Source organism: Lepidochelys kempii, chromosome 14 (genome assembly GCF_965140265.1).
Source record: "Lepidochelys kempii isolate rLepKem1 chromosome 14, rLepKem1.hap2, whole genome shotgun sequence".
NCBI lineage: Eukaryota > Metazoa > Chordata > Testudines > Cheloniidae > Lepidochelys > Lepidochelys kempii.
Window position 1 is genome coordinate 28,474,121 of NC_133269.1, and position 25,818 is coordinate 28,499,938.

The 25,818-nt window shown below is 45.8% G+C and overlaps 1 protein-coding gene across 2 annotated transcripts in view; it reads left to right on the forward strand.

Moving 5' to 3' along the window:
• Window positions 1-20,565, forward strand: part of LOC140898231 (uncharacterized) — a 39,841-nt gene extending 19,276 nt beyond the window's left edge. The window contains exons 3-4 of one of the 2 annotated variants that reach the window (XM_073311773.1): window positions 14,407-14,523; window positions 14,821-20,565. In XM_073311773.1, coding sequence (XP_073167874.1) covers window positions 14,407-14,523; window positions 14,821-15,770 — 1,067 coding nt within the window. In that variant the 3' untranslated portion in view covers window positions 15,771-20,565. The remainder of the gene's footprint in view (window positions 1-14,406; window positions 14,524-14,820) is intronic. The other variant, XM_073311774.1, reaches the window with a different exon arrangement.
• The last annotated feature ends 5,253 nt before the right edge of the window (window positions 20,566-25,818 follow it).

The window sequence follows — 25,818 nt, forward strand, 5'->3', positions numbered from 1 at the left end:
ACAGGAACAATCACAGAACCAGACAGAGATTATACAGACAAACAATAGCAAAGTGGGAACTATAATGACAAAACAATACAGAAGTGAGGATTTTACATCCCAGCTATTGATAAGTGAGTTCTTGCCAGACAGGATGCTATCAAACTAAGTTTCCTTTTACATTTTCTAGGCACTTCCCTTTCTCTGGAGGTGATAGGAATACAATCCTGTCCTGATAGTGCCTGACAGCCCAAATAGCACCTTATTTCAATGTGACTAGTTTGGAATGTGAGGATGTGACTGTTCGCTTCCTAGCTTATGGCTGCCTCTGCTGCTTAGCCAAAGGCCTTAGCCTAAGAACAGGGCCTCAAACTGTCACAGTAAGAGAAGGCCCTTACACCAGCAGACAGTGATTTTGATTCTTTCTTTTATACCTCTAGAACTAGCCAAGTAATAAGAATACCCCTAAATTCTTAAAGTACAGGCCTTTACAGACAGGCCTGAATATCTATATCCTAACAGATACTTGAGAGATCTTTTTGTTTTTATGCCCTCCTTACCCATCAGGAATGTGCTTACTTGCTTAGCTGACACCTAGTGTGGTACCATTCTGCCAAGGCCAGGCCTATTCTGATTCCCAGCCATTGGTTCACACTGTTAGTTATGCCTAGGGCTCCAACAAGGTCTACATTCCCTTCTTTTTTTGTCTTTTTATGGGAGGATGTTTACCCATCATCCCGGAAAAGCATACTGTATGAACTGAAAATACTCAGTGGGCTAAACGCTGTTTCTTGGCCATTTTGCTTTACCCATCTATACATTCATGCCCCATGTGTCCACTGGTCTCCACATTCTCTCATATGACCTGTGGACAGTTTCCTCTCCCCCACCGCCCAGTTGTTTCTAATGATCAAATATTACTTTGTCAGGATTGAGTGTTGGTTACCAGACACTGAACAAGATGGTTTTGAATAATATGTGCCTCAGTTAGGATTCTGTGTCACTGACCGCACATCACAAAATACACCCCATCCAATGTTCTCCTCCTGGATAGATATATGGCCTTCTTCACCAGGGTGAAGAATAGGCCGACGAGGAGGTCCCGAGATTTTGTGGGGCCATGGATGGGCAGGGAGTAAATAAAAATGTTGAGATTCTTGCTGCACTTTTCCCTGCACAAGGGGTTCCAGAGGGTGCAGAAAAGGGGCTGCCACCTGTCACACTCCAGATACGGATATGCCAGGGTCTCCCTCTCCCACAGAATGAACAAGTGCCAGGGAAGTCTGAAAATTGTGTCAACAACATGCCCGCGCTACGTGAAAGAGCCCAACCAACTTATATTCCTGGTCGGCCGCGGAATCAAGGTGGAATACAGGCTGGCCCACCAGGGCTCCTTCTCCTCAATAGGTGACAAAATGTCCAGCCATTTTGTATCTGGGGAGGACATGAGTGCAAGGAAATGAATTGGGGACAGTGTGTGTGTATATAGCTTCTCTTGTGATGTGGCTGAGGGGCTCACTGGCTGTATCAATATGAGTCAGCTCAAATGGGAGATTGAAAATGATGGTGGGGCTCATGGGCTAGGAGCCTGACATCCATGCTCCAGAGAGCCAGGGGATACGGGCAGGTCGGGAACACCTTGCCCAGGAAAAGCCACAGAGACGGGGGATAGGGCAGCCTTTATCTTCTGGAGCACATAGTGGGGGACATGTGGGGTGGGCAGTGCTATATACTGAGCAAGCATACTGGGTCCACCCAGTCCTGCAAAACATAGTTGAGAAGGTCACGGACTTTGATTACACCAGCCAAAACCAGGAACCTCCACCCCCTGTGCCACAAAAGGTGGATTGTGCAACAGGAGTTCAGGAAGGAGGTGTCCACCCTCAGCAGCTGCAACAGATCTGATTGCAGAGACCAACTTGTGTGGCCTGAGGAGATCGCTGTCAATTCACAGAGATTTTGGAGGAGACATCTCAGATGGAGGAAAGCAAGCTGCTGGTCATATCAGAAGACTCAGAGGCAATGGAGGAAGGCATAAGACCTCAAAATTATAAGAAAGGCCCTGTGGGACACCACTATTTACCTCTCACCATTCTGAAACTGACCATTTATTCCTACCATTTGTTTCCCGCTTTTAACCAGTTATTGATCTATGAGAGGACCTTCCCTCTTATCCCATGACTGCTTACTTTGCTTCAGAGCTTTTGGTGAGAGATCTTGTCAAACACTTTCTGAAAGTCCAGGTTCATTATATCCACTGGATCACCCTTGTCCACTTGCTTGTTGACCCCCTCAAAGAATTCTAATAGATTGATGAGGCATGATTTCCTTTTACAAAAACATTTGTCACTCCCAGCTATGTCTATATGAGTTGCAGTCAGATAGCCTGCGACACCCTGGCTTTTAGCAGCCTTAAAGATTACCTCAGGGTGACCCCAACACACTCCTCTCTTAACAAACTGTATTCTCTTCAAGCAAAGTTTCTCATCACATGCTTTCAGCAGTCTTACGAACCAAACTCTTTAGGTCAGGACCACTCTCCCAGAGTCCAACAGCTGTTTTGTCTTCTTAGGTGCGATGCCAGAGACAGACAGGGAGAGGGAGGGGGTGTCTTGGGGTGTTTTCCCCTTTTTATAGTTCTGTCCTCCCTTTGAGAAGAAGCATTTTCAGCTGGGGGCAAGGTGACAGGAAGTCTGTGTGGATGGAAACCATGCTTTTTCTTTGCCAGGATGTAAATTTTTGTCCCACCCCATTTCTTGCCAAAGAATGGCCATTGAGCAGGTAATGGTCCATTAGCCTTGTTTTCACCTTACTGAGGCATCAGCTTGCTCTTTGTCCCTGAGGAACTGGTTTGGCCACTGTGATGGTGCCCCCCGTAAGGCTTTATGGAAATATGCTTATGAATGTGTGTGTGTGTGTGTGTGTGTGTATATATATGCCATAACTGGAATATGTTTTATGCTACATATGCCATGTAACGTATCTCTGTGAAGGTTATGATCTACTGAATCTATTCATCCTATTTGTATGCATGTATCTTTTTTGTATTCAAAGTTATGAATATTGGCTGTGTACTGGCTTGATTTTGAAGTAGACTTACTAGGCATTTGGTCAGCTTCTTGAGAAAGGAATGTGCAAGTTAAATGCCCAGTCAAGAAGCACTTAACAGACAATGGATCTTGAAGATGCCAATCCACATCTGAGCTTTCCCAGGAATGTGGCTTGGCCGGTAAAAAACTCAGTCATACGTGGACATGTGACTTGCCCATGTGACTCCAAAACTCCATTTTGTAGCTGGATTCTACACAGGGGGTGGGGTGTCCACCCACAGGAGAAAGTCTATTTAAACCTCTGGGAGACCCCTCCATTTTGTCTTCATCTGGCTCAAGAGATAGCCTCTGAGCTAAGAAACTGGAACAAAGGACAGTAAGTACAGGGGGTGTGAGTGATTGCTGGAACCAGACTAGAAGGAGACTAGTCTGTAAAAGGAAGCTTACTGGGTGAGGTTTTTATCTGTATTCAGTTTTCTTAGACATAGACTTGCATGTTCTATTTTATTTTGCTTGGTAAGTCACTTTGTTCTGTCTGTCACTACTTGGAACCACTTAAATCCTACTTTCTGTACTTAATAAAATCACTTTTTACTTATTAATTAACCCAGAGTATGTACTAATACCTGGGGGGAGGGGGCAAACAGCTGTGCATATCTCTCTATCAGTGTTACAGAGGGCAAACAATTTATGAGTTTACTCTGTATAAACTTTACACAGGGTAAAATGGATTTATTTAGATTTTGGACCCCATTGGGCGTTGAGCATCTGAGTGTTAAAGGTAGGAACGCTTCTTTAGTTGCTTTCAGCTAAGTCTGCAGCTTTGGGGCACATGGTTCAGACCCTGGGTCTGCGTTGGAGCAGACTGGTGTATCTGGCTCAGCAAGACAGGGTGCTGGAGTCTCAAGCTGGCAGGGAAAGCAGGGGCAGAATTAGTCTTGGCAAATCAGTTGGCAGCCCCAAGGGGATTTTTGTGATCCAACCCATCACAGTGGTGTAGTCAAGCAGGATCTGTGCACAGCTGATTGCTTTGAGATACTGGTAGTGATTTTAAGTGAGTTTTCAGTGTGGTGGCTGGAGAACAGACTTACCTGTAAAACATATTTTTAGTTATGATTGCAGCTTATGTTTATAACTTCACATACAATACTGCTACGTGCATTGATATTATTGATCAGCAAATTATGAGTTTTTAAATGATACCTCACAAGGCATGCCTTGTGTCATCAGTTGTTGGCCGCGTGTGTGTTCTCTCTGTGTGCTGCACCAGCTCTGTGCAGCTAGCTGACACAGGAGACTTTAATCGAACTGCCCAAGAACACCACAGACTCAGGTCATGGGAAGATGCTCAGCCAGGTTTATTGCCAACAAAGCATAGTACTAGTGTCCCTGCTCAATGATTACAGGTACACCAATACATGTATGCCTGTGACAATGGACCAGCTCAGTGAGTGGCAGGAATTTCTGCTCCCTCCTTGGCCAAAGATACCCCTTCTGTCACCCCTCTTTTATACACTGTTACAAACAAGTTATGTATTGCCCCTCTGATGCGATTAGTTCCCACCCTTTACATTCATAGAATCATAGACTTTAAGGTCAGAAGGGACCATTATGATCGTCTAGTCTGACCTCCTGCACAATGCAGGCCTCAGAATCTCACCCACCCATCCTGTAACAAACCCCTGACCTAGGTCTGAGCTGTTGAAGTCCTCAAATCGTGGTTTAAAGACTTCAAGGTGCAGAGAATCCTCCAGCAAGTGACCCATGCCCCATGCTGCAGAGGAAGGCGAAAAATCCTTAGGGCCTCTGCCAATCTGCCCTGGAGGAAAATTGCTTCCTGACCCCAAATATGGCGATCATCTAAACCCTGAGCATATGGGCAAGACTCACCAGCCAGACACCCAGGAAAGAATTCTCTGTACTAACTCAGATCCCACCTTATCTAGCGTCCCATCACAGGCCACTGGGCATATTTACTGCTAATAGTCAAAGATCAATTAATTGCCAAAATTAGGCTATCTCATCATACCATCCCCTCCAAAAACTTATCAAGCTTAGTCTTGAAGCCAGATATGTCTTTTGTCTCCACAGCTCCCCTTGGAAGGCTATTCCAGAACTTCACTCCTCTGATGGTTGGAAACTTTTGTCTAATTTCAAGTCTAAACTTCCTGATGGCCAGTTTATATCCATTTGTTCTTGTGTCCACATTGGTACTGAGCTTAAATAATTCCTCTCCCTCCCTGGTATTTATCCCTCTGATATATTTATAAAAAACAATCATATCTGCCCTCAGCCTTCTTTTGGTTAGGCTAAACAAGCCAAGCTCCTTGAGTCTCCTTTCATAAGACAGGTTTTCCATTCCTCAGATCATCCTAGTAGCCCTTCTCTGCACCTGTTCCAGTTTGAATTCATCCTTCTTAAACATGGGAGGCCAGAATTGCACACAGTAGTCAAGATGAGATCTCAGCAGTGCCTTGTATAATGGTACTAACACCTCCTTATCTCCACTGGAAATACTTCTCCTGATGTATCCCAAGACCGCATTAGCTTTTTTCACGGTCATATCACATTGGCGGCTCATAGTCATCTTGTGGTCAACCAATACTCCTAGGTCCTTCTCCTCTGTTACTTCCAAGTGATGCATCCCCAGTTTATAACAAAAATTCTTGTTCTTAATCCCTAAATGCATGACCTTACACTTTTCACTATTAAATTTCATCCTATTACTATTACTCCAGTTTACAAGGTCATCCAGATCTCCCTGTATGATATCCCGGTCCTTCTTTGTATTAGGAATACCTCCCAGCTTCGTGTCATCTTCAAACTTTATTAGCATATTCCCACTTTTTGTGCCAAGGTCAGTAATAAAAAGATAAAATAAGATTGGTCCCAAAACTGATCCCTGAGGAACTCCACTAGTAACCTCCTGACAGTTCATCTTTCAGTATGACCCGTTGTTGTCTCCCCTTTAACCAGTTCCTTATCCACCTTTCAATTTTCATATTGATCCCCATCTTTTCCAATTGAGCTAATAATTCCCCATGTGGAATCATATCAGATGCCTTATTGAAATCGAGGTAAATTAGATCCACTGCATTTCATTTATCTAAAAAATCTGTTACCTTCTCAAAGAAGGAGATCAGGTTGGTTTGGCACGATCTACCTTTTGTAAAACCATGTTGTATTTTTTCCCATTTACCATTGACCTCAATGTCCTTAACTACTTTTCCCTTCAAAAGTTTTTCCAAGACCTTGCATACTACAGATGCATCTGTAGATTCAATCAAAACATCTCTATCCATTCCCTTGTCATTCTGACCTTATCCTTAGGAGGGGTCAGTGTGTCCCTGTATCATCTTCTGGGAATGTGTTTACACCATAACCTTGTATCTGGGTGTTCTTGTACTATCCTTCTGGAATGTGATTACATGAATACTTAGATAGAATCGTAGAAGTGGTAGGGCCTTGAAGAGGTCATCTAGTCCAGTCCCCTGCACTCATGGCAGGACTAAGTATTATCTAGACCATCCCTGACAGGTGTCTGTCTGACCTGCTCTTAAAAATCTTCAACTCCTTAGTGCCTAGGAGTGCTTGTGTTTTTGTAAAACCAGCCCTGCTTTTGCCAAGTTCATGTATTGGACAGTGAACCTGCAAATAGGCATATTTGTCACAGGGTCTGATTTTTGCTTATAGCCTGGACTCTTGCTAACTTTCCTTTTACAGCAGCAGAGGCACTGGGACATCTGATTGGTAGAGGGCAATAGGGGGAGATCTTAGAGGAGTCACATGACCCTCTTCTGGGAGGGTTACCCTCGCCCCAGAACTCCCCCCGATTGATTAAATCCACTCTCCGGGAGGCCCTCTGCAGCTGGAACCCATCCTGATTGATAGAGGGTGATGGGAGGAGTTCTTAGAGCGGTCACATGACCCACTTCTGGATGGATCACCCCGCCCCAGAACTCATAGAATCATGGAATATCAGGGTTGGAAGGGACCTCAGGAGGTCATCTAATCCAAACCCCCTGCTCAAAGAGGACCAATCCCCAATTTTTGCCCCAGATCCCTAAATGGCCCCCTCAAGGATTGAACTCACAACCCTGGGTTTAGCAGGCCAATGCTCAAACCACTGAGCTATCCCTCCCCCAACTGGTTAAATCTCCTCTCAGGGCGGTCCTACGGGGGAAAAAATCCTGATTGGTAGAGGGTGGTGAGAGGAGTTCCTAGAGGGGTCACATGACACCTTTTGCTTCTGGTCATGTGTCCGTCTTGACCCCAGAAATAATACCCCTTGGGGCAGGGCCTGAGGGGCCAGGCCTGATGGGACGGGGTGGGGGGGGCTGTGTTTGATTGATGGTAGGCCCCTTATACTACTAGCACATCCTACCTGCATGACAGGAGCACCATTCCTCATGCCATATTTCAGGGATCCGTAATGTCCTTAAGGTAGTGGAGTACAACGTTGCTAGCCATTGGAGTCCTTTGAGATCCAGAAGGTGGAGGAATTCTGGCAGAATACCGTCAGGGCCTGCAGCCTTCCCTTTTTTTCATCGCAGCAAGTCCTTCTTTCACTTCCTCAATGTTGGCAGTGGAAGGTTCTCCTCCGGGGATTGATGCAAGTGTTCAGTAAAGTTGTTAGAATCATAGAATATCAGGGTTGAAAGGGACCTCAGGAAGTCATCTAGTCCAACCCCCTGCTCAAAGCAGGGCCAATCCCCAATTTTTGCCCCAGATCCCTAAATGGCCTCCTCAAGGATTGAACTCACAACCCTGGGTTTAGCAGGCCAATGCTCAAACCACTGAGCTATCCCTCCCCCAACAGATACACCTCTCTTCTTGTGTGTTTATCAAGTGGTGGCCAGTACTCTGTGGGATTAGTGGCCCCAAGATGATGTAGTAGTGTCCAGGCTCGACAACTTGAATTTGTAAAATCAAGGTTTTGCATGCACTCAAGCTATCACTGGCATCTTGCTGTGTCAAGGGAGTGTAGCAAGGTTTTTGCGGTGTGAGAGTTCCTGGTCTGCTTGTATTGCTGGAGCAACTCCTGCGTCTCTCTCGTCCAGCAGGGAGTGTGCTTTTTCCAGAAGCCTCAGGGAATGTTCTTCTTTCCTGCTACTTTCAGGAGTCCTGCAAACCGTTGATAGCATTCCAGTCTTGCTAGAATCCTTGCAACAGTTTTCTGAACAGTTTCTTTATACGCAACCCAATCAGCTTTAGCAAAATTCCATCGTACTACCTCTTTTGGAAAGAACACAGGGATTTCAATGCCTACGTGGATCATTATAGGTCTGTGTTGGCTGTTTGGAAATGCCAATTGTCCTTCACATGTTACGATGAGTGTTACCACTTTGGTCTTTAGACATGAATGTTAGGTCCTGATTGTACCCACATTGCCAGCGGCTTGACTGGAATGCTGATTGTTGTTTTAGTTCATAGATTAGTTGTAAGTCTTGTGCAGATATCTAGTCCATGAGATTTTTGCCATCGGTTTCATTTGTTTTATAGCCCCACATAGCGTGGTGACTATTAAAATCACCTGCATAGATGCATGGAATAAGAGTGCTGAGTAGCACTGGTTTTGGCCATCTTGTGCTGGGGGCTTTATAGATGTTGGTAATGTGGAGCTCCCCTACTTTGATAGCTGTGGTAAAGGTGGTCTCCTCTTTGGTTGATGGGATAATATTAAAATCTGTAATGGTGTCCTTGATGTATATTGCCAAGCCATATTTAGGATGATAATGGCTAGTCGTTAGGTTGTATCCATAGATACAGTAGCACCTAGCCTGTTGGTCATTGCCAACATGGGTCTCTTGCAACATGAGGATATCAGTGTTGTAAGTCTTCAGCAAGTTTCCAAGTGTAACAGAGTGTACGTGGGCCTCTCTATCTTCTGCCGCTTCTGCACCCACAAACCACCTTTGCTTTGGTGCAATCACCTGTGTGCTTTATTTACAGTACAAGTTCCTACCACCTTGTAGCTACAGACAGCATCAGGCTTACAGCCTCAGGGACCGCTAGCTTCTGCGGCCAGCAGGGGAGATTGGCCTCTAACTCCCTGACTCCTCCCTTTCCTCCCCCTGGCTTCCTTCCCTCTAGCCTTTATGTAGTCCCTGGCTAACGAGGCTGGCAGCTCTTCCCTATTTGCCACTTGGGCCTGGGCTTGCTCAGCCAACTCCAATTCCCCTTTCCTGATTGGAGCTGGCGTGACAGAGGTCTGGCTCAGGGTTTCCTAGCCAGCACCCTGTCACACATCTCCCCCCTTATGAATCACCAGGTTAGTCAGTCCTTGGCCTCTCTGCCCCCTTCCGGTGGGGTTCGTCCTGGGAAGTCTCTTCCCCCTCTTTTGGACAATCACCTGCATCATCTCTTGGGGTTTCCTTCATACCCCAGGAAGTACACTGGTCGGGGGGTGGATGTCCCCATAGCTCTGCCGCCACCCACAGATCTTCACACCAATCGCATCTTTGTGGGCATCCCTTTTCCTTTATTCCCTTTTCTTTCAGTAGGGGGTCAGGGCCAATCCCAACCTCCTGCTGGACACCCTGAGCCTCGGGTTCTCCCAAGCCACCAAGCAGGGTCCCCATTTCTTCTCCTGGGATCTGTGTTGTGGGGAACTCCAGTTGCCACTTTTCTTCCTCTAAGGGGCTTGGGCTGGCCATCTGCCCCGCACCTCCTTCCCCTCTGTCTACCCTATCTGGGCTCTGATGTCTAGGGTTCTCATACTACTAGGGTTCTCTCGCTACCCCGAGGACCTTGCTCCTCTTCCTCCCCAGGGCTTCTCAGTCTAGGAGTGCCCGCCTCCTCCTTCGGGGGACCTTTCCTTTTCCCTCTGTGGGGAGGGCCCCAGTCCATACCTAACATAACAGGGTATGGTAACCCCTCTACTACCCCGATCCACTTCCATTTAAAGCTGCCCTGCACTTCTAGGGGCACCTGGGCCACCGAGCAGTATCTCCTGTCCCTGTGGATACACTCCAGGGCCATCCGTGCACCTGGAGTCATCCAGTGCTGTTTTATCCGCCCCCTCTGGACAAGCAAGCAGGCTGAAGCTGTATCCACTAGGCCCCTATGGGATTTCCTCCCCACCTGCACCGGGATAGTGGACAGCCCCTGCCCCCTTGCCTGCCCTTCATCATTAGTCCAGCCACAAAATTTGGTCCAGCCACATTCCATATCCAAGCAGTACCACTTTTTATGTCCTGGCCACCCACACTGCCAGCAAACTATCGCGCCGGCTGTAATGGGAGCTCCTCAGGGTTTCTTCTTCCTCTCTGGGCCTTTCCCAGGAAGGAGTTTCTTCCCCAACGCTCTGTCTTTATAGGGTTGGCGCTCCCCTCGGGGAACGTCTGCCTCCGTGTACTCCTCGGTCAGCTTGACTGCTGCATGGACTGTACTTGGCTGATGTTGTCTGACCCAGACTTGGATATTCTCTGGGAGGCCCTGTAGCAAAGTATTACTCTGCCAACAGGCCCACCCAGTCTAGGATGGCCACCCTCACCATCTCATAGTTCCGGGCCTGTTCCTTACACAAGGCCATGTAGGCCACTTGAGCTTCTCCCACCACGTAGGGAGCCAGCCATAGGGCCCAGGTTGCCCTACCCCATCTGGCACCCATGGCTACCCACTCGAACGTACTGGGGAAGGCATCCAGGTCATCTGCCGGGCCCGTTTTACAGAGTCCCAAGGCTGGTGGCCAGGTGCCATCCCCTACCACAGGAGTCACCATTCGTTGCAGGAGTTGCTGCTGCACGCTGACATGCTCTCTCATAAAGTTCTGTAGGCTTTTCTGCTGTTCTGCCTGCCAGGTTAGTAAGGCCTGTCTCTCAGCCTGCTGGGACTGCTGGAAGCCTTGCAGGGTCTTCTGCATCTGTTCCTGCTGTTTTACAAGCCATTGCAGGGTCTCCTCCATCTCTAGGCTGCCAACCACGTCCGTTGGCTCAGGATCCCAGACAAGCCCCCACATGTAACATGGCACAGGTGGGCCTCTCTATCTTCTGCTGCTTCGGCAACCACAAACCAATCGACACAGGTTTAGGATTAGTCCCTTCCTGGTCATAACTCTCCACACTAGTAGCAGGTAAAGCACAGGGCATACCTTCATACTTCATGTCTGACTGGTTCATGGTATTAACTTGATTTGAATAAAGCTTTAATGTCACCCCCAGTTAAAAGATCTGTAGGCAATACATTCCTTACACCAATTATAACTTCATGTTTACTACCATTCCATTCCAGGTGGGTTCTGGCTAAAGGCACACTCACAGTAAACTCATAAAAGGATTACAAAATTTTGCACTCTTATCTGGTAAATAATCTTCCTCTTTTGACAAGATCTGCTTGAACTAGAATGATGTTAGAAGCTGTAACTTGCCCTAAACAGCTTTTACCATTGATTTTTACACTCTTTAGGAATTTCCTATTGCTACCCCCATACATAGCATTGGCACAATTTATGGTTACCTCCTCCTGAGCTCACAGTAACAGCATTTACATAAAAGGTGGCAGTGTTGGGGTATATTTGGTTACCCTCTTTCTAGTCAAAGTCCTTTAGCAGATTTTTCAGTGCTTGATCAGTGGCTTTCTTCTTAAAGGATAAAGCCTTTTGGGAGCACAAATCTTCCAGGGTTTTTCTGTCAGGACCCTCATATGATCGTTGCTCACTCATTGTAATTACTCTTCAACCACCAAAACTCTCAATGTAAAATTTCAAATGTTTGACTAGTTTGGGTTCTGATCCAAAGTTTAATTGACCTGGTTCCATGGATTTTACCAAAACTTTGCCTCCGTGGGTCACAACTGAGAATACCAAATTCAGGACAAACTGCTAAGCAATAGGGCAGACACACCCCAAAACTGGTGATTATTCTTCCATAAGATATACCAAACCAGCAACGAAAATAAACTTCTGTCTCACCACACTGGCTAACAAGAAGTCAGAAAGGCAGCCTCCTTGGGTATTCCAGTCCTTATTTCAACACCCAAACGCTAGACTTAATGATGAGTGGCTATTTAAAACCAATTTAATCAACCAAGGGATTCTTCCAATCCCAAAGGACCAGCCATGTACCCAGCTCAATATATAACTCAGATGTTACCCAATAATCACATTGTTGCCAATCCTTTAGTATCTAATTATCTAAAGGTTTATTTATAAGAGAAGAGAAAGAGGAGAGAGTTAAAATCAGTTAAAGGAATCAAATACATACACACATTGCAAAGTTTTTGTATCAGGTTTGAAGCAGTGATGACATAAACTACTGGCTTGTTAAGTCTCTGCTTCCTTCTAAAAGATTGGAAGGTCCTCAGTCCTTTGGTTAGAATGCTCCCATTAGTATAAGCGTGTAGTCCAGAGATCAGAGCAGGAAAGCGGAAAAATGAAGATGTTCCTAGGGCCTTTTGTAGTTTCTGCCATGTGGAGTGACACTCATTGTTCCAAGAAAAGCCCCCAGCATAGTTAGTTGAAAAGTACAGGCACAAGATGGAATTTAGTGACACATGAGCTGGTCACATGCTCTTGCATACTTCGATGCGTCATGGCAGGCATTACCCATAGTCTGGCTGAAACGTCCACAGGAAAGTCCATCAAGTGCGGATGAGCTTTTTCCATGGTTTTTGTTGATTGGCCATCAACCAGAATACTCTATTCACAATATGCAGGCTAGACTAGATGTAAACTACCTTGTGGGTACAAAAACAAGAGCAAACACATTTGAAATAGAGATACATAGGCAATATTCATAACTTGAGATACAAAAATGATATACACATACAAACAGGATAATCATAGTCAGCAAATCATAACTTTTCCATTGACACCTCACATGACATACTTTGCACAAGATTTGTTCCAGTTGTATAACAGTGGTAGCAAGAATGATTTACATGGTCATATTTTAATCATATAATGGCACAGGGGGACCTTCCCAAGACTAAATGATGGTCCAAGACAGTGCTCCCTCTAATTTTTTACATCCATGTGCAGAATGAATTTTGTTATGTGCACCAATATGGATTTCATATTGGTGCACATAACAAAATTCATGTGGTGGGTTGGGGCCAAGGGGTTTGGAGTGTGGGAGGGGGCTCAGGGCTGGGGCAGAGTGTTGGGGTGTGGGGGGATGAGGGCTCTGTCTGGGAGTGCGGGCTCTGGGATGGGGCTGGGGATGAGAGGTTTGGGGTACAGGCTGCCCTGGGGCTGCGGTGGGGAGAGAGGACTCCCCCCAGCCCTCTCTCGCTGCAGCAGCTCGGGGGGAGAGTCGCCTCTCCCCAACTGCAGCAGCTCTGGCAGGTCTGGGCTGGGCTGAGGGAGGGGCTCCTCTCCCCAGCCGTGGCAAGTCTGGGGCAGGTCCGTGCTGGGGCCAGCAGGGAGGGACGCCTCTCCCCTCTGCAGTCCATGCGCAGGGCTTAATAGGCAGCTGCGCACCATGCAGCTTAGAGGGAACTTAGGTCTGAGAAGGGGTCTGGCTGAATGTGTGAGGAATGGGCCCACAAGGTATGAAAATGTGAAAAGTAGATTCTGTCCAACCAAGAGGGGTGTGACTGAGCCACCTGCACCCAGACAAAGGTGAAGGAGGTGGGGGACTGGGCACCCGAGGAAGGTTGGGAAACAACACAAAGAGGCTGCTGCTGCTGCTGGCAGAGTAGGACCAAAGCAGTTGAGGGGGAGCTCAGCTGCAGCAATAGCCACACACACTCCTGGAGGATCAGCACAGCCAAACGCCACTATGGCCAGCTGCGGGAGCAGCAGCTATTGTGGGCAGCTGGAGGGTCCCACCCAGGCACAGGCAGTAAGGCGTTCAGGACTTTGGAGTAAAGGGAGGATCTGAAGCAGCCAGCCAAGGATTCACCTCGTTCCTCAGACAGCTTCCTCTCTCTCCTTCTGGTTTAAGTAGTGCATCCGAGCCAAGGAGTGGGGCTAGCTTCCCCCCCAAGTCAGAAGAGAGCCCCTGGGAGCTAGAACTCTGCTAACTCCTTTCTCTGCGAGCTCTAAGTGGTCTGCCAGGCGGCAGCTGCAGTATGAGCACTGCCTGAGGGCCTCGGTTTCAGACCTACAAGCCCTCATAGGAGCTCACATTTTAAGTAATGTGTTCTGGCCTGTGATGCGGTGCATGGAATGGGCCGTGATGGAGATTCAGTTGTATCCTAGAGTGTAGCAGAATGCTCAACTTCCCTGGGGCACAAGCTGGGGCATTCCCAAGGCAGAGGCGATGCACCTTTACTCCAGATGAGTGTGTCATGGGATCTTGTACAATCTATAGCCCAGTCTCTGTAAGATGGGAGAGGAGCCTCTCTGGGTGGGCGACTCAGATCCTGGGTCTGGAAGTAGTAATAGGACTGATGTTAATGAACAAAATCAACACTTGATTAATTGTTTCCCAAGTAGGATTTCCAATTTCCAAACCTAATGTGATATCTTGGGTGGAGCGAGGTGAGGAGCTGTGGGTCCCGGATCTCCAGGGCTCTGAGGAAGGGGAGATCATCAGCGACACCCACACAGGTGAGGAATCAGCTACACTGACTCAAACCTCATAGCAGATGTCACTTCTGCATTTTCATCAAGTGTATGTGACCCTTCAGCCTGTCTTCATCTCTAGTGAGAGGATGTGAAGGAAAGATGGATTCTCTCCTCTGGGGAGGGGTTTTGAGGAAGGAGAATGAACTCAGCTCATGATATTTCAATCTCCCCAGCCGTTATTTGTGTGTGTTCCCCCCTTTTCCTGTTCCCCTTTCAGAGTTTTCCTTTCCCTCAAGCACAGAGAATGACTCCTTTCTGGATTATCTCTCTATCCCACAGGGGAGGGGACAGTGAATGAGAACAGTGAGGAAAGTCTTCAGCAGGAAGGTCCTGAGCAAGTGGCACTGTGTGGGATGTTATGGGGAAGATCTGAAGAGCGTGTTTCCCAGAGTCCTGAGCAGGGAGAAACCTTCGAGAGTCAGCACAGGCCACAAAGACAGCAGGGAAACCATCTAGGGGAGGGACGGAGTACATCCTCTCACAGGAGCAGAGGGGTGAAAAGAAACAAAGAAACCAATCAACAGAAAATCCCCCATGAAGAGGGACACTACACTTGCAGTGATTACAGGAAAAGCTTCCGTCAGCACTCAAGTCTTGAACATCAGAGAACCCACACAGGAGAGAAGCCCTTCAACTGCTCTGACTGTGGGAAAAGCTTCAGTTGGAACTCATACCTTATTAAACATCAGAGACGACATACAAGAGAGACACCCTATAACTGCCCTGACTGTGAGAAAAGCTTCAGTCAGAGCTCAGACCTTGTTAGACATAGGAGAATCCACACAGGAGAGAAACCCTATAACTGCCCTGACTGTGGGAAAAGCTTTAGTCGGCGCTCAAATCTTAACAGTCATCGTACAATCCACACAGGAAAGAAACCGTATAACTGCTCTGACTGCAGGAAAAGGTTCACGCGGCGGTCATACCTTATTAAACATCAGATAATACATACAAGAGAGACACCCTATAACTGCCCTGACTGTGGGAAAAGGTTCAGTCGAAACTCATACCTTATTAAACATCAGATAATACATACAAGAGAGACACCCTATAACTGCGGGAAAAGCTTCAGTCAGAGTTCAGACCTTGTTAGACATAGGAGAACCCACACAGGAGAGAAACCCTGTAACTGCTCTGACTGCGGGAAAAGCTTCAGTGAAAGCTCACACCTTATTGCACATCAGAAAATTCACACAAGACAGAAACCCTATAACCTAAGTTCCCTCTAAACTGCACAGCAGGCTATCAAGGGCTGCCCAGGTGGGGAGAGATGCTTCTCCCCTGGCCCCAACCCGGAGCTATTGGGGATGGGGAGAGGTGCCTCTCCTCCGGACCCATAGCTATCGTGGATGGGGAGACACGGAGAGGTGCTTTCCCCTGACCCCAGGCTGGTGTGGTGAGAGAGGGCTGGGGGGAGTCTTTTCTCCTTGGGGCAGCCTGCACCCCAAACCCCTCATCCCCAGCCCCACACCCCCAACTAGAGCCCTCACCCCCTATACCCCAACCCTCTGCCCCAGCTCTGAGCCCCCTCCCACACCTTGAACCCCTCATCCCTGGCCCCACCCCGAAGTCCTCACCCCCCCATACCCCAACTCTCTGCCCTAACTCTGAGCCCCGTCCTGCATCCCAAACCCCTCATCCACGGCCCCACCCTAGAGCCCACACCTCCAACCAGATTCCTCACCCCCATGCACCACAACTCTCTGCCCCAGCCCTGAGCAACCCACACACACACTCTGAACCCCTTGGGCCCCACCCCCGCCACACATCACCTCCATATTGGTGAACATAACAAAATTAATTCCGTACATGGATGTAAAATAAAAGAAGAAATATTGCCAATAGCTGCTCTGACTGCGGAACAAGGTTCAATCAGAGCTGATACCTTATTGAACATCAGAGAACGCACACAGGCGAGAAGCCCTTTAACTGCCTCGATATTGGGAAAAGGTTCAGTCAACGCTTAAATCTTAACAGACATTGTATAATCCAACCAGGAGAAAAACCCTTCAGCTGCTCTGACTGCGAGAGAAGCTTCAGTGAACACTCACACCTCATTTTACAACAGAGAATTCATATAGGACAGAAACCCTATAACTACTCTGATTGCAGGCAAAGGTTCAGTCAAAGCTCAGACCTTGTTAGACATACGAGAATTCACACACGAGTGAAACCCTATAACTAGATATAGGAGGAGTGGTAGATACGCTGGAGGGTAAGAATAGGATACAGAGGGACATAGACAAATTGGAGGATTGGGCCAAAAGAAATCTGATGAGGTTCAACAAGGACAAGTGCAGAGTCCTGCACTTAGGACAGAAGAATCCAATGCACCGCTACAGACTAGGGACCGAATGGCTAGGCAGCAGTTCTGCAGAGAAGGACCTAGGAGTTACAGTGGACGAGAAGCGGGATATGAGTCAACAGTGTGCCCTTGTTGCCAAGAAGGCCAATGGCATTTTGGGATGTATAAGTAGGGGCATTGCCAACAGATCGAGGGATGTAATCATTCCCCTCTATTCAACATTGGTGAGGCCTCATCTGGAGTACTGTGTCCAGTTTTGGGCCCCACACTACAAGAAGGATGTGGATAAATTGGAGAGAGTCCAGCGAAGGGCAACAAAAATGATTAGGGGTCTGGAACACATGACTTATGAGGAGAGGCTGAGGGAACTGGGATTGTTTAGTCTACGGAAGAGAAGAATGAGGGGAGATTTGATAGCTGCTTTTAACTACCTGAAAGGTGGATCCAAAGAGGATGGATCTAGACTATTCTCAGTGATAGCAGATGACAGGACAAGGAGTAATGGTCTCAAGTTGCAGTGGGGGCGATTTAGGTTGGATATTAGGAAAAACTTTTTCACTAGGAGGGTGGTGAAACACTGGAATGCGTTACCTAGGGAGGTGGTGGAATCTCCTTCCTTACATATTTTTAAGGTCAGGCTTGACAAAGCCCTGGCTGGGATGATTTAGCTGGGGATTGGTCCTGATTTGAGCAGGGGGTTGGACTAGATGACCTCCAGAGGTCCCTTCCAACTCTGATATTCTATGATTCTATGAACTGCCCTGACTACAGGAAAAGCTTCAGTCAGAGCTCTGACCTTGTTAGACATAGGAGAATCCACACAAGAGAGAAACACTTCTACTGCTCTGACTGTGGGAAAAGCTTCACTCAGTGCTCAAGCCTTATTGAACATCAGAGAACCCACACAAAAGAGAGAGCCTACAGATGCATTGCAAGCAGAAAAAGCTTCAGCCAGTGCTCATACATTCTATCACATCAGAGAACCTAAAGGTGAGAAAGACCCTATGAATTGCCAAGTGCAGGAAAAGCCTCAGTTGGAGGTCAATCCTGTTGCCCACCAGAGAATCCACACAGGGAAGAAGTTTTTAAATGCCCTGAATTTAGGAAATGTTCAGTGAGAGCTCAGCCCCTAATAAACCTCAGAGAACCTACAGGGAAGAGTGCCCTGAGTGCGGGAAAGCCTTCTAGCACAACTCATCCCTCACGAGATGTCTGAGAATCCACCCAGGACACATACCGTAAAAGTGTGCTGGCTAGGGATGAGCCAAATGAATAACATTTTTTCGTATTCTGACAAATATCAGAGGCCATGTAGTGAGGACAAGTTGCAGTGGGGAAAGTCTAGGTTGGATATTAGGAAACACTATTTCACTAGGAGGGTAGTGAAGCACTGGAATGTGTTACCTAGGGAGGTTGTGGAATCTCCATCCTTATTGTTTTTCAAGGCCCAGCTTGACAAATCCTTGGCTGGGATGATTTAGTTGGTGTTGGTCCTGCTTTGAGAGGGGATTGGACTAGATGGCCTCCTGAGGTCTCTTCCAACCCTAATCTTCTATGATTCTATGACATGCAACCTTATTAAAGCAGAGAATGAAATCTCCTCTCTAGAACAGAGCCATGCAGAACAAGAGGCTGAGATAAGATTCCAACATTATGATGGGACTTGATTATGACTTGCTGGGAAATTTGAATGTTTTGTGTTCAGCCACTTCATTTAAGTTTGATGTTATACACCTAACCCCCTCTTTTTCTTGTCTGCTGTGACTTCTCATTCATCCCTGATAGTGTTTTTAGGCTGGAATCCACCAAAGGACTTAAGCCTTGTGACACTGAGTGTTGCAAATGCCTAACTTTTGGGTACCTTGAATATCAGAGAAACAGTTGTGGGATCCACAAAGACTGAGTTATGTGACCAAGCCCCTTATAAAATGAATGAGGAGAGAGGGGTGCCTTAGAATAGAATCCCCAAATCCCCACACATTACATGGGGAGCCATGTAAGGTAGCCAGTTAAGCATGCTGATGAGAGTGGTATGTCCTAAGCCCTGACCCTTTTATGGGAATAGGCGCATATCTCTGCTTGCAATTCATGAGTCATGGAAGTGAGACGATGCTCTGATGATAGAACTCAGTTCAGTAGATGTTTTCAGAGGCTGCCTAACTCTGCGGTGCAGGAATCTCCTACATAAGCTTTTGCTCAGAGGTTAGGGTACTCACCCAAGATGTGGGAGACCAGGTCCCCTCCCCGCCTACTTAATCCAAGGGTTTAGAACAGGGTTCTGCCACGTCTCAGGGGAGTGCCCTGGCCTCTCAGCTCTCAGATATTCTGATGTGGGTGTCTCAATCTGTCCTAGAACCAAGAGTCATTTGCTCAAGACAGAGAGTGAAAATGACTCTATAGACTGGTGGTTAGGGCACCCATGTGTGAGGTGGATATCCCTGAGTCCAGTCCCTGTGCTCCAATGACTCTCTAAGTGTCCCTGAAGACAAAATCCTACATCCTGCCACGAAGAAGAAGATTACAGAAATTTCAGCTGCTAAAATGTTCACAAATGTTTAAGAAATCAATTGTTGTTGCTCAAATTCCATAGGGAATTTCTGTGCTTAAGAGAAGTTGGAATTTGGCCTTGGAGAAGATAGTTATTGCTTTCCTAGAACACTGAACCCATTGGAGTTCAGTTCTGTTCTGTAAAACCGGACTCTTGGGCTGGTAGGTGCTGTTAACTGAAAAGTACCCAAGTCATATAAACCCAGCAACTTCCATCCAACTATGAAAAAGATCCTAATTTCAAATGGTACAAAAGAAAAGAATTAGAAATAGTAAAAGTAGTACAGCCTTAAAAGTGCTTCAGATTGGGGAAAATTCTTCGAAACACAAACTGGAATGGGTTATAGGATTTCAATGTGACACCATTGTAACTAAAACTGACTTTGTGCTGTTTTAAACTGCATGCTTTCACATGTAACTTCCACATCCTGGCTAAACACCCTAACTACAGGGTTAAAAGTTATGAGGGAAATATCTCCTTTCACGTTCTCCCAGACTCCTGGCTGTTTTGTGTGGAGTGAGGGAGCCTCTGATCATGCCTACCAGATTGGGCCTCTGCCTACCTTCCCTTGGTTTGTGAATTGTACTGGGGCTTAGAGTAGAAAAAAGGGCTTGGTTGCCTAGAGTGAGGCAGTCGGGTGCATGCCCAGAAGTAGGAGCACAGGCATCTAGAAGACTTTTACTGCAAAAAGTGAGTGAGTTTAAGAGCCTACAGGGATAGACGACAAGTAAATGGAAGTGTTGTAATCACAGGGGTGCCTAGAAAGGTGCCTAAGAACCTTTTGTGAATCCTGCCTCCCCTTAGTACAATTGATACATACAGATGCAGAGATGGGCTCTGTTAGGTTGTCAATGTGATGTCCTGACTTGCCTCTGGGCACTGAGGCAGGAGAATGGTTTATTTGCGACTTTCTTGCTTTGAACCAGGAAGAATTGGTGATTCATGTACTCCAACTTTTGTATGCATTATTCTAACCATTTTCAGCTAGAGACATGTCTAAATGCTGTTGCATTTCAAGCTGTAGTAATCATATGACTGTGAATTTCATTTAAGAATCATGCTTAGCCTAAGAATGCTTCCTTCTTAAGACAAAATAAGAGAAGTATTAATGATTTTGCTAGATTTTGTTAAGTTGACACTGATTTAAATTCCATTGTCCCATCCACCCTATCTAGTTTTGTCCAATTTTGTTTTTTGTTCAAAAGTTTTAATATCAAGTCAAATTATAGTTTTAAATTGAGTTACTTCATTGAATTTGCAAAAAGAAAAGGAGTACTTGTGGCACCTTAGAGACTAACCAATTTATTTGAGCATAAGCTTTCGTGAGCTACAGCTCACTTCATCGGATGCATACTGTGGAAAATACAGAAGATGTTTTTATACACACAGACCATGAAAAAATGGGTGTTTATCACTACAAAAGGTTTTCTCTCCCCCTACCCCACTCTCCTGCTGGTAATAACTTCTCTAAAGTGATCACTCTCCTTACACTGTGTATGATAATCAAGGTGGGCCATTTCCAGCACAAATCCAGGGTTTAACAAGAACGTCTGAGGAACAGTGGGGGGGAAGGAATAAACAAGGGGAAATAGGTTATTTTTTATAATGAATCAACCATTCCCAGTCTCTATTCAAGCCTAAGTTAATTGTATCCAATTTGCAAATTAATTCCAATTCAGCAGTCTCTCGTTGGAGTCTGTTTTTGAAGTTTTTTTGTTGAAGGATAGTCACTTTGAGATCAGAAATCGAGTGACCAGAGAGATTGATGTGTTCTGCGACTGGTTTATGAATAAAAAGAAAAGGAGGACTTGTGGCACCTTAGAGACTAACCAATTTATTAGAGCATAAGCTTTCGTGAGCTACAGCTCACTTCCTCAGATGCATCTGAGGAAGTGAGCTGTAGCTCACGAAAGCTTATGCTCTAATAAATTGGTTAGTCTCTAAGGTGCCACAAGTCCTCCTTTTCTTTTTGCGAATACAGACTAACACGGCTGTTACTCTGAAACCTGGTTTATGAATGTTATAATTCTTGACATCTGATTTGTGTCCATTTATTCTTTTACGTAGAGACTGTCCAGTTTGACCAATGTACATGGCAGAGGGGCATTGCTGGCACATGATGGTATATATCACATTGGTAGATGTGCAGGTGAACGAGCCTCTGATAGTGTGGCTGATGTTATTAGGCCCTGTGATGGTGTCCCCTGAATAGATATGTGGGCACAGTTGGCAACGGGCTTTGTTGCAAGGATAGGTTCCTGGGTTAGTGGTTCTGTGGTGTGGTGTGTGGTTGCTGGTGAGTATTCGCTTCAGGTTGGGGGGCTGTCTGTAGGCAAGGACTGGCCTGTCTCCCAAGATTTGTGAGAGTGTGGGGTCGTCCTTCAGGATAGGTTGTAGATCCTTTATAATGCGTTGGAGGGGTTTTAGTTGGGGGCTGAAAGTGACGGCTAGTTGTGTTCTGTTATTTTCTTTGTTAGGCCTGTCCTGTAGTAGGTGACTTCTGGGAACTCTTCGGGCTCTATCAATCTGTTTCTTCACTTCCACAGGTGGGTATTGTAGTTGTAACATTATATATATATATATATATATATAACATTCATAAACCAGTTGGAGAACACATCAATCTTTCTGGTCACTCGATTTCTGATCTCAAAGTGACTATCCTTCAACAAAAAAACTTCAAAAACCTTTTGTAGTGATAAACATCCATTTTTTCATGGTCTGTGTGTATAAAAACATCTTCTGTATTTTCCACAGTATGCATCCAATGAAGTGAGCTGTTGCTCACAAAAGCTTATGCTCAAATAAATTGATTAGTCTCTAAGGTGCCACAAGTACTCCTTTTCTTTTTGCGAATACAGACTAACATGGCTGTTACTCTGAAACCTTTCATTGAATTTATACTTGGTTATTTGATACTAGAGCCATGTTTACATCACAAACTTTGGTTGATGCAAGTTGCCTCAAGATAAAGATGCCCCAGCATATCACTTGCACACTTGCAAACTTGGCTCCTTGTAGCATGTTCTTCAGACATCCTCTGCAGCATGTCCTTTCCTTTGTCTATGTTTTTCCTTGGGAGCAGGGGTCAGGATAGTAACTATGGGTGCAACTCTACAGGCTGTTACCCTGAAGCAAGTCTCCAATAGGCACAGAAGTGCCTTGTTTAAAAAGATAGTGGATACATCTGGAAGATATGCAGGTGACTGATCACACTGTGAGCCAAAGGACATTTTCTGTTGCCTTTATTCTTTCTGTATCTTCCAGAACAGTAAACATGCCTGCCCTGTAATCTGTTTTGTTCGTTTGTTTTTTGTTTTCTGAAATACTACAATGCCATTTTCTTGGAAAGGGGAGGAGGGAGGGCAGCAGTGGACCAGGCAGGAGAGAGAGCACCAGGCAGCCCAGAATCTTGGGTGGCACATTGCGCTGATGGTTGTGGTATTTGATACTTTTAGGGAAATAAACCCATTAGAGTTTAAAAGTCTCTTGTATCAATGCCATTTTGAGCATGCTGTATGTCAGGGTAGGGAAAACAGAGCAGGTGTAGAAAGGCTTGATCCATCCCACATGTCAACGGCCAGCCAGTACCCAGAACATAGTGTTTAAATCCCCCTATACAGTTGTACTGCAAATAATACTGACTGGTAGAGCTGTGCTCTGCAGCAGTCCACATTGGCATCCATAAATCAGCCTCTGTGGTTAACAAAGGCCTGCATAACAATGGGATAGTACCCTTTGCAGTTTATGTACTCATGCTACTTGCATCCTATCTGTGGTCCCCGTGTAGTTTAGAGGCTGCATTCTCTCAAAACAGGCAATTACTTCAGAGATCTTTGTTTGTGCCCACCGAATTTGGGTAAATCACACTCCTGATCAAGAGTTCTGAAGGAACTCAAATATTAAATTGCAGAATTACTAACTGGTATGGAACCTATCATTTAAATCAGGTTCTGTAACAGATGACTGGAGGATGGCTACCGTGATGCCAATTTTTAAAAAAGGCTCCAGAGGCAATCCCAGCAATTACAGGTAGGCAAGCCTAACATCAGGACCAGGGAAATTGGTTGAAACCATAGTAAAGAACAGAATTACCAGACACGTAGATGAACATGATTTTTTGGAGAAGAATCCACATGGCTTTTGTAAAGAGAAATCATGCCTCACCAATCTATTAGAATTTTTTGAGGGGGGTCAATAAATACGTGAACAAGCATGATCCTGTGCATATAATAAATGCCTTTGATGCGGTCCCTCACGAAATGCTCTGAAGCAAAGTAAGCAGTCATGGTGTTGTGGGGAGAATTAAATTTGACATTACTGGAATTAGCTATTTTGTGTGTGCCGTAAATATAAAGGGAAGGGTAAACACCTTTAAATCCCTCCTGGCCAGAGGAAAAACCCTTTCACCTGTAAAGGGTTAAGAAGCTAAGATAACCTCGCTGGCACCTGACCAAAATGACCAATGAGGAGACAAGATACTTTCAAAGCTGGGGGGGGGAGGGAAACAAAGGGTTCTCTCTGTCTGTGTGATGTTTTTGCTGGGACAAGAGCAGGAATGCAGGTCAGAACTCCTGTAAAGAGTTAGTAAGCAATCTAGTTAGATATGTGTTAGATTCTGTTTTGTTTAACTGGCTGATAAAATAAGCTGTGCTGAATGGAGGATTGGGCCAAAAGAAATCTGATGAGGTTCAATAAGGATAAGTGCAGGGTCCTGCACTTAGGACGGAAGAATCCAATGCACAGCTACAGACTAGGGACTGAATGGCTAGGCAGCAGTTCTGCGGAAAAGGACCTAGGGGTGACAGTGGACGAGAAGCTGGATATGAGTCAGCAGTGTGCCCTTGTTGCCAAGAAGGCCAATGGCATTTTGGGATGTATAAGTAGGGGCATAGCGAGCAGATCGAGGGACGTGATCGTTCCCCTCTATTCGACATTGGTGAGGCCTCATCTGGAGTACTGTGTCCAGTTTTGGGCCCCACACTTCAAGAAGGATGTGGATAAATTGGAGAGAGTCCAACGAAGGGCAACAAAAATGATTAGTGGTCTGGAACACATGACTTATGAGGAGAGGCTGAGGGAGATGGGATTGTTTAGCCTGCAGAAGAGAAGAATGAGGGGGGATTTGATAGCTGCTTTCAACTACCTGAAAGGGGGTTCCAAAGAGGATGGCTCTAGACTGTTCTCAATGGTAGCAGATGACAGAACGAGGAGTAATGGTCTCAAGTTGCAGTGGGGGAGGTTTAGATTGGATATTAGGAAAAACTTTTTCACTAAGAGGGTGGTGAAACACTGGAATGCGTTACCTAGGGAGGTGGTAGAATCTCCTTCCTTAGAGGTTTTTAAGGTCAGGCTTGACAAAGCCCTGGCTGGGATGATTTAACTGGGAATTGGTCCTGCTTCGAGCAGGGGGTTGGACTAGATGACCTTCTGGGGTCCCTTCCAACCCTGATATTCTATGATTCTATGAATGTATATTCCTGTTTTTGTGTCTTTTTGTAACTTAAGGTTTTGCCTAGAGGGATTCTCTATATTTTTGAATCTGATTACCCTGTAAGGTATTTACCATCCTGATTTTACAGAGGTGATTCTTTTACTTTTTCTTTAATTAAAATTCTCTTTTAAGAACCTGATTGCTTTTTCATTGTTCTTAAGATCCAAGGGTTTGTGTCTGTGTTCACCTATGCAAATTGGTGAGAATTTTGATCAAGGCTTCCCCAGGAAAGGGGGTGTAGGGCTTGGGGGGGATTTTTTGGGGAGGGAGACGTTTCCAAGTGGGCACTTCCCCTGTTATTATTGTTAAACACTTTGGTGGTGGTAGCATTTAACCTAAGCTGGTAAGAATAAGCTTAGGGGGTCTTTCATACAGGTCCCCACATCTGTACCCTAGAGTTCAGAGTGGGGAAGGAACCTTGACAGTGTGTCCAGCCACTGGTAGCAGAAAACCAAATATTATATAGTTAGGAATAATTTATAGCTGCGTGTTTACAGTTTTGCTAATCAGAATGGGACAAAAAGTTAATGTACCATAAAAGGTGTGTTTAAACAACTGACCTTGGGTTGAAGTGCTCCTAACACATAATTTGTATTATTATAACTAAAAATACTTTAATAAAAGATAATAAAATTGCTAAAACTAGAAGAATTAGTGACCCACTAGGGGTTCCTATGGTGATCTACTAGGCATCACTATGAGTTATGTGCTTTATTTAAATTAGCTATAAAAAATTAAGCAAAAAATATACTGTGGAGCAGTCCAAGGGTGGTTTTCTTTGGGCAGGGACCTGACACCTAAACTCTGCAGCAACTGGACAAAAGGAGGGCCCCCGGAAGGCTGACTGTTAATCACTCAGAACCATCTCAGACTTAGGGTAACTAATGTTTGGAATGCTCTAAATCTACTGCTATAGCATATACGTGTGTT